The sequence below is a fragment of the Trichechus manatus genome, unplaced genomic scaffold, assembly GCF_000243295.1.
Source record: "Trichechus manatus latirostris isolate Lorelei unplaced genomic scaffold, TriManLat1.0 scaffold00003, whole genome shotgun sequence".
Taxonomy (NCBI): Eukaryota; Metazoa; Chordata; class Mammalia; order Sirenia; family Trichechidae; genus Trichechus; species Trichechus manatus.
Window position 1 is genome coordinate 14132274 of NW_004443939.1, and position 10013 is coordinate 14142286.

Below are 10013 nucleotides of genomic sequence, written 5' to 3' on the forward strand. Positions count from 1 at the left end.
TTTCCTTGTATCCTGTTCTGTTCATTCTCCCTTGCTCCCGAAGGGGTGAGACCAGTGGAGTATCTTAGCTGGCTGCTCACAGGCTTTTAAGACTTGTGGGGTTTTTTTTGTTTGTTTGTTTTCATTTTTGTATCTGGACCGGCAGAAAGAAGTCCCTGGCTTGATTCCTGTGTCATTCTTCATAATCCTGATGGATTGGAAACATTTTCAGAATGTTTTATGTAAACATTTCTTTACCCTAAGTCCTTGACGCAAGGGCAAATATTACCACCGGTGGGAAGGAAGGGAAAAGAAAAGAAGCCTTTAGAAAGGAAAAGAAGTGAGTGTTTAGAAAAAACAGAAGAGAAGAAGGCGAGAGAGGCAGGAAGAGGCAGTGACAAAGGAAGAGAATAGGACAAGAAGAAGGCCCACAAGATAGGAGATGGAAGCATTGTAGAGAAACTTAAGCCTGCATAGAACCAAGCCACTGCAAAGACCACGGGCTATGTGGTCAAACAGACCTGTGTCCAAAGCCTGGATTCTCTGCTTATTAGTTCTGGGACCTTGGACCCTGCCTTAACCTCTCAGTGCTTCGGTTTTCAGATGAAGATAATAACAATAGTTAAACTTACCGATGCTCGCTATGTGTCAGGCACTGTTCTATTCATTTAAATTCTCACAGCAGCTCCATGTGATGTATGGCATTATTATCCTCATTCGACATTGAGAAAAGCGGCTAATGTGTGCTCAAGATCACGGTTCAGGATTTGCCCGTAGATGGTCTGGCTCTGGAATTCACCCTTTAACCACTGCTGGCCTTATAGCTACGTCCCAGGGTGTGAGGAGGCCGTGAGACAGCACTGGTGAATGGGCCCACGCAGGACCGGCCCACAGTATGTGCTCAGTATTTGTCCCCTTTTCCTTTTCTCCTCTACGCGACTGCTTGTCTTCCGTTACCCAAATGAGGACTTAATTTTCTGGAAATTTCCATCAGGTGAAATGGGCTTTGCTATACCAGAAGAAATCCCAACGCAGCCTCACCTCAAACACACATTATGTTTCACTGTTTCAGAAGTTAGATTGATGCCGTCGAAGCCTCCTTTTAGTGGTTGTTTCTGTTGAGTCTATCCCTGGCTGTGAATCAAAACAAATATAAGTAACTTATAAAAAAACGGTTGATGCGCTCTGTTTAAAAGAAAAAAAAGAAGAGAAGAAAGGAATGTTGGTCTGACAAATCTGCTTGTTATTATCCTGAACACCACAGTAAGACCTAGAGGCCGTACAGTGTGGGATGAGATAAGCTTACCTCTGAATCTTTGTCGTCACACATTTTGATTGTTGTTTGCTGTTGGTTTTGCTTTTGTTTGGATTTTCTTGATTATTTTTGTAAGTTAACATTTCTACCATGCCCAAATCTTGTGCCTCACCCTCTTCTCTCAAGTATTTTGAGGAACTTTAAATTAAAAAATGGCATTTTAAAATACACAATAAAAGATAAATGATCATATCAAAAAAAAAAAAAAAAAACAGTTGCTGTCGAGTGGATTCTGACTCATGGCTACCCCATGTGTGACACAGTAGAACTTTGTTTCCTAAGGTTTTCAGTGGCTGATTTTTTGGAAGTAGATCTCCAGACCTTTCTTCAGAAGTACCTCTGTGCGGACTTGAACCAGCAACCTTAGTAGTAGCCAAGAGTGTAACTGTTTGCACCACCCAGAGATTCCTAAATAACTGATAGTAGAGGAAAACTACTTCACACGCACACACACACACACACACACACTCACAGTCTTACACATACACACTCACACACAAAACCAAAAACCCGTTGCCATCAAGTTGATTCTGACTCATAGCGACCTTATCGGACAGAGTAGAGCGGCCCCATAGGGTTTCTAAGGAGCAGCTGGTAGATTCAAACTGCCAACCTTTTGGTTAGCTGCGGAGCTCCTAACCACTGCACCACCAGTTGATTATTCAATCTCTTTTTAAGTATGTTTGTTTGCCTTTCTCAAGCTAAGTTAGGTCATGTTGGACCATTGTCTCAGTTTGGTGGTTATTTCTTCCATCAGTTCAGCCTGGGTTTCCGCATTAAGTAGATAATAGTCCTGATTTGTTCACTTGTTCATCATTTAACAAACAATTATTGAAAGCCTAATACATTCCAAGTGCTGTGCTAATAAGTATGTGGAATATTAAGACAAATGAGATAGGTCATGCCTTCAAATAGCTCATTGCCTAATGATTATGAAACTAAATACTTATATACAACGTGATAGGTTCAGGAATGGAGATGAACATAAGGTTTGCCATTTGTATTATACTTCATATAAAAGGAGGTTTTGTTTAACATACAGAAGTCTAATTTTTTTTCAAGATCAAAAAACATGTTTCTTTATGATTTATGTCTGTACTTTTCTGTTGAGAATTCTTTCTCCAGTCCAATAAAATAGAAATAATCATACATACATATTTTCTTTGAGTTATTTTATTAACACGTTACATTTTTAAAATTTTCTTTTTAAAGTAACCTTGTTTTTTCTGACTTTTATGGCCAAAGGTATATATGTCCATTCTGTTACATCCTTCCATTGTTTTTTTTTTAAAAAAAGGAAAATACTGGAGTACACAGAAAACTAAATTTGCCCTATACCTCTGCTTTCCTAGAATTATTTACTAGATAATCAATTGATTTTTAAAGGTTTTACTTGTGTAGATATATATAAAAAAGATGTTTTTTTCCCCTTCAAAACAGAGCCTACTGGGATGTTAGATGTCTGGTACATGAAACAGCACATCAACTACAATAAACAACAGATTTCTCTTTTCTGGAAGGTACGTTTTCAGTGTCAATTTAAAATTCAAAGAAATTATATATTCAAATAAATGATGAGTTTCAAGGCAGGAAAGACCTTCCACTTCCATTGTGGCTTTGAAATGAGACTTCAGTGACTTGGTTGAAGCTCTTCTCAGACATATCCTCATGATACATGGTTCAATGTCATTTGCCTTTGACAGATAAGGATGAGCGCTCTGACCGAGTTCCCTCATCTGCACAATCACATCCTTTCCTCACCCCACTCTCAGTCAATCAAGGTCCGTTTCCATCCCCCAGGCATTCCCACCCTCTGACCCCAACTACACCATCTCTTCAGACTCTTCTCATTTCTGACTCTCTGCTCACTCCCATCTCTCCTACACACAATATACCCAGCAGTGACCATGCCATCTTACTTATTCACTGGTTGGGAAATAAACAACGGGGAAGCTATGGATGTGGATATTTAGAAATATATTTTCCATAGTCATTGAAAAGGGAGAGGATGGAAAGGAAGCTGTCTCACCTCTGGAATACTGATAAAAAACCAGTTGCAGTCCCGTCATCTTGGCTTATGGTGACCCCATGTGTGTATGTCAGAACAGAACTGTGCTCCATAGGGTTTTCAGTGACTGATTTTTCAGAAGTAGATTGCCAGGCCTTTCTTTTGAGGCACCTCTGGGTGGATTTGAATTACCAGCCTTTTGGTTAACAGCTGACCACATTAACCATTTGCACCACTCAGGGACTTTGAAATACTAGTAGTGACAGAAAACAATAGGTACAGAAAGCAATCTTATCTCAGGAATAGTAATAAAACAGTAGCAAATTGAACAATCTTCCAGAAAACAATGAAGTCTAACATTATTACAGAATGCAAAAGTTTCACAAAGTACTGAAAGCTGGCATTGTCATTTCATTTAATCCTCATAAAAGCCCTGTGAGGTAGGTACTAGTATCCCCACGTAGATTTAAAAGAAAAAAAAAATTGGGGGTTACACAGAGCGAATACTTGCCCTAAGTCACCCAGCGCTAAGTGGTACTGAAACCTCACCCAGAACTCTTTCAGCCACACCGTGACTCATCCTTGTTGAAAGAAAATACTATTTGAATGGAGCCACTGATTGACAGGCTCGTAAGAAGAGATTTTGGGGTGAGCTGTACTCTTTTTTATTTCCCCACCCCCATATCGCTTTCATTACACTTCTTCCAGTTAAGGTTAAATAAATAGTTTTGAAATTATGAATTTGATGAGCATCAAATCACAAGAGTCAGAGTAATGACTGTAAAGTCCTCTGATGGGGTTAACATGATGGGTTTTGGTAATTGCAATCTTCTTTGGTTTTAAGGCATGAGTGCTTGCTCCCTTTTTCTCTCTTTCTCACACACACATGCAAAATGTCTGCTATAAAAGGAGACCTACTATAAATAGCTCGGTGAGTCATAATCCAGCTCTTCACTTTGAAACTAAAACTGCAGCTTAAAATTTATTTTAAAATAAAGCCACTTTTAACGGGAAGACAGTTTTCACAGCAAGGCATTTAGAACAGCCATAATTTGTGAATATTATAGAAGAACCCAGCTCATTCTTGGCTCTTGGTTGTCATTTTCTCAAGTTAGCAACTGGTTAAAACCAAAATTCCTCTCCCATAAAAATTCTGCCCCCCCCAAAAAAGTCCCCAACAGTGATCTGAAAGATAAGCTGTTTTAGGCTTATTCACTCTCTCTACTCAAGGATTTCTCTCAGGCGAATGAGAGTGATGCTACCAGTATCTGCATAGCTGACTAGACCATGTGGGGATCAGTCAATGAGAGGACACAAATACAGAAAATCACTAGGGCCACCAAGGTAAAATTAAATGGCTAATACATCATGAATTTTTATTCTAATAATGAAAGCCCAGTTCCATGCCTGATGGTGCTTCTCACTGTAACAGAGTTTATAAAAGGCATGAGCACTCTGAAACCAGTACCAGCGTGAAGTCAAAGTAAATATTTGTTAGCCACAGGTAATACTTAGCAAACATGCATATGCAAATTCTTCTCTCCAGCTCATTTTGATCTTGTTCTTATCCTTACAACACTGAAGTTCTAAAATGAGATCGCAGAATTAGAAAGGATTTCAATGTTCTTCTGGCATCCTGGGTGGCACAATCGATTAAGCACTCAACTACTAACTGATAGGTTGGCAGTTCAAACCCTCCCAGAGGTACTTTGCAAGAAAGGCCTTACAATATGCTTCTAAAATGTCACAGCCACAAAAAGGCTGTGGAGCATAGTTCTACTCTGCAACACATTGGGCCGCCATGAGTCGGAATCAACCCAGTGGCCAGCTGGTTTGGTTTTGGTTCGGTTTAATGTTCTTCTAATCCACCCTTGATCCAATCTGCAACTGATCATGGGGATGGCACCAAACCGGGCAGCATTTCGTTCAGTTGTGCTTTGGGTCACCATGAGAATTACAACAACAGCCCACCCTTCCTCCCATTGTAGACATCACTCCTGCTCCAGCCAGGACAGACACATGTCTCTGATGGGACTTTCTGGGACAGGGAGAGCCTACTTTGTAGATGGCCCATCCTGTGGTTGGATGTCTCTTATCATTAGAAAATCTTTCCTTTTGTGGAGCCAGAATTGTGGTAGCCCAAGAAGGATGTTTTGGTCTGAATATATATCTACATATAGATATACATATAGATAGATATAAGTATATGTATATATATATACACACACACACACACACACATTCACATATATATATATATATATATTTGGTCCATATGAGAAACCAAAAACATAAATGTTAGAAGCTTCTACAATTTGGTGCCAGATAATAGTCGTGACAGGGCAACTTGAAAACCTTCAGTGGTTCTCTATCCAACCAGGCTTCTTAAGAAAAGGCCCAGTCCTAAGCTTTGCAGGGCAATTACAGGATTAAGTCCTGTTCTGTCAAATCTGGGCTTTTTCAGTGGCCCCAAACAGGCTACTCACCAGGGAGTGGGAATAAAAACACTGGCCAGAGTTAATGAGATGAGCAGTCCTGCTTTGGGCCACAGAATCACAGATGGCCAGAGTGAAAGGGGCGGTAAGTGACATCTAGTTCCACCCCTCATTTTACAAACATGGAAACTCAGGTCTAGAGGGTGAAGTGATTTCCGATGAGGGAACTTCAGGTGATATGGTGTTTGCTCATGGGGCCTTTCCTTGGCTGAAATCACTGCCACCTGTGTTTTGAACCTCACCTGTCCCACTCCTTGAATTGGAGATTCCTGATGTCACTCTCCGGCATGCTTTGGGGACTCGAAGGGGTGGTGCAGTGGCACAAGGAACTCATCGAAATGTCAGACGAGACGTTTGGATCAGGTGCTTTGTGGTGGAGCCCAAATGACATCTTACTAGGGAAAGGAAGCAAAGACGTGCGTGTGGTGGTTTTCCATTGATTTTTTTTTTTTCCTTTGAGCAATAAGGGGAAACCAGGAGAGAGGGACACCCAGCCACTGCAGAGAAACTTCAGGCCTTGGCACCACAGGAAGCCCCAAGTACAGCCCAATTAGCCTGTGAAGAAAGTGAGAGCACACTTCTCTTGCATCCCAGGTGCCCTTTCACTGTTATAGGATGTTTACAGTAGAGGAGAACTTGATGATGAATGGGTGGTGCAGCTTCTGTGTGTGTGGGTGTGATAGATGTCAGTGTGAGTGTGTGTGAGTGTGTGTGAGAGTTGTGTGTGTGTAAGGGGTGTGAGTATGTGTGAGTGTGTATGTGTGTGAGTAATATGTGTGAGAGTTGTGTATGTGTGTGTGAGTGTGGGGTGTGTATGTATGTGAATGATTATGTGTGTGTGAGAGGTATATGTGGATGAATGTGAGGCGTGTATGTATATGAGTATGTGTGTGTGTGTGAGGTGTATGTGTGAGTATGTACGCGGGTGTACATTGTGTGAGTGTGAGTGCATGTATGTATGTGAGTATGCATGTGTATGAGTCAATGCCTATAAGTATGAGTGTGAGTATGTGTGAATGTGTGTGTGTGTGTTGAGACCGAAGGAGCCCTTGGCTTTGTTGCCGTGCTTCCTGTAGTTACTCATTTTCCCACACCTTGGTTCCTACTCTAAAAGCTCCATTTCCTCAAAAATATCCTGTACTATTTTTTATCATAGCTATTTTTAAGAGGAAAAAAAAAAACAACACATTGTGTGTTGAAGCCAAAACATACAACTTAATCTATGAAACAAAATAAAAACACCCAGGCGCTAAAACAATAAATACAATAACACAAAGCAACTCTTCTCCAAGTGGAATATGTCGCTTTATCACAGACAGCCCCAGTGCTGTGTTAGACCCCTTCCCGGCTGGGCGCTTTTAACAATTCCCTTCCTCTAATCCCCTCTGCCGTCTACTTCAGTGCAAAACGTCATGTCGTTTCCCTTGCCTTGATTAAGCAATTCAATCCATGATTCAGCTTTTCTGCTGGTTGATACAGTGTGTATTCTTTAAGAAGAAAATTACCCTGAATACATGAGTAACGTGAAAAAGATAAGACAGCTGGTCAGTGTCACACTAAACTTTCCAGTTTCCTCTGTCGGTTTCTTCCGAGTCCTCTCACTGGTTTGATCGTGGCAAATCACAAACAAACTTCCTGAAATTATGGCTGAGGCCATGGGGCTGGAAGAGAAATGACCTATGTACAAATCAAGCTGAATTCACTCATTTGCGTATTTATTCATTCATTCTTCCAAGCAAATATTTCTAAGCACCTCTTTAGTGCTAGACAGAGCCCTGGTGGCCTAGTGATTAAGAGCTTGGCTGCTAACCAAAAGGTCGGCAGTTCAAATCCACCAGCCGCTCCTTGGAAACCCTATGAGGCAGTTCTACTCTGTGCTGTAGGGTTGCTATGAGTTGGAATCGACTCGAGGGTAAGGGATTTGGTTAGTGCTAGACACTGTGCTACGAGCCAGGGACATGGATGTGAACAAGACAAATCCTGCCTTCCTGTCAGGGAGCTCACAGTCCAGCGAGAGGACAGGAAAAAGAGCAGGATGATGAGGGTGCTCAGGGCATTGAGGATGAGTTCAGAGATCCATGGGAATGAAGGTCAGGATGGCCCAGCAGAGGGGGCGCTGGGCGATGAGTCTGAGAAGGACCTCTTGCTAGGCAATACTGGGCTGACCCCAAAAGAATGGGTTGGCCAGGACAAAGGCTGGGGACAGCGTTTAGCAGGAGGCCCTTGCTGTCCCACAGAAATATAACACAAGCCACAAATGTGAACCACATGCATAATTTTAAATTTTCTTGTAGCCACATTTAAAAAAGTAAAAAGAAACAGGCAAAATTCATTTTAATCATATATTTTACTGACCCCAATATATCTAGAATGTTACCCCTTCAATACCTAATCAATATTTAAAAATTATTAGTGAGACATTTCGCATTCTTTTTTTCCTACTAAGAAAAACCATAGTGTGTTTTACACTCAGAGCACATCTCAGTTCGGACTAGCTGCATTTTAAGGGCTCAGTAGCCTCTTCCGCAAAGTGGCTCCCATATTGGACCACACAGCTCGAATGCCTAGACAAGCAGTAAAGAAGAGAATTAAGAAAACTCTTGGTTCCAAAAGAAGGAGTAAAAGATTTGGTGCTTTTTGTTAATTTATTGGAGTCTCCGGATGGTGTAAACAGTTAAGATGCTCAGCTACTAACGGAAAGGTTGGTGGTTCAAATCTACCCAGAGACAACTCAGAAGAAAGGCCTGGTAATCTACTTCCAGAAAAATCAGCCATTGAAAACCCTACGGAGCACAGTTCTACTCTGACACACATGGGGTCACCATGAGTCAGAATCGACTCGACGGCAACTGGTTTACTGATTTATTCATTTATTAAATGAGATAACTCATTTTGATAAATAGCTTTCCTCAAACCACAGAAGGTGAAAGAAAAAATAACAAGTCCCCTCCACCAAGCTTCCCCTGGAGAGAACCCAGCACAGCCACAGAGACCTGCTGCATTTGGGGGCAGCTCATTCAGCCCCTTCACTTTTTCTTCCTGCATTTCTCTTTTTCATACGGGGAGTATTTCAAACTATATCCCATGGTGCTGTTGAAGGGATGGATTCTTTGGCCTTCTCATATGAAAGAAGTTCAGTAAAAGTAAAGTATTGTTTGTAACCTGATTTATATTAATGTGGGAAAAAGTAAATTCCCAGGGAGGATTGGCTGCTAGGAGCCTGAGGCTCTTATATTATTACAGGAGGTATCCAATTTGGAGAAAATACTGAAATTTTCAAAGATTGCATTTTGCTTGGGTCCACAATCAATGCCTATGGAAGCAGCAGTCAAGAAATCAAACAACGTATTGCATTAGGCAAATCTGCAGCAAAAAACCTCCTTAAAAAAACAAAGCTGTCACTTTGAGGACTAAGGTGCGCCTCACTCAAGCCATGATGTTTTCAATTGCTTCATATGCATGTGAAAGCTGGACAATGAATAAGGAAGACTGAAAAAGAATCGATGCCTTTGAATTATGGTGTTGGCAAAGAATATTGAATATACCGTGGATTGCCAAAAGAACAAACAAATCTGTCTTGGAAGAAGTACAACCAGAATGCTCCTTGGAAGCAAGGATGGCAACTTCATCTTACATACTTTGGACATGTTGTCAGAAGGGACCAGTCCCTGGAGAAGGACATCATGCTTGGTAAAGTAGAGGGTCAGCGAAAGATAAGAAGACTGTCAACCAGATGGATTGACATAGTGGCTACAACAATGGGCTCAAGCATAACAACAATTGTGAGGATGGCACAGGACTGGGCAGTGTTTCATTCTGTTGTACACACGGTCGCTATGAGTCAGAACTGACTCAACAGCACTTAACAACAACAACAACACCTCAGAATCAATATTTTAATACAAAAGCAGTAGGGGGAAAGTTTCTGTTGTTTTGTTGCAATGGTCACCTCTATCTCCTGCTTTCCCAACTTTTACCCCATCACTGGCTGGCACAGAATTTCTGAAGATATTTTAAAGAAGAGTGGGTCACTCTCCCTTGCTTGCTAGTCACATATGTATGTCAGCTGAAATATAGAGGATTTTCAGTTAGCTAACATAGAACATGGAGACCCTGGTGGCATAGTAGTTAAGTGCTATGGCTGCTAACCAAAAGGTTGGCATTTTGAATCCACCAGGTGCTCCTTGGAAACTCTCTGGGGGCAGTTCTACTCTGT

General features: G+C 41.3%; 1 protein-coding gene across 1 annotated transcript in view; it reads left to right on the forward strand.

Moving 5' to 3' along the window:
* IL12RB2 (interleukin 12 receptor subunit beta 2) overlaps positions 1-10013 on the forward strand; it is a 103437-nt gene that overhangs the window by 27842 nt on the left and 65582 nt on the right. The window contains exons 9-10 of the mRNA XM_023730397.1: positions 2735-2814; positions 6265-6350. Coding sequence (XP_023586165.1) covers positions 2735-2814; positions 6265-6350 — 166 coding nt within the window. The remainder of the gene's footprint in view (positions 1-2734; positions 2815-6264; positions 6351-10013) is intronic.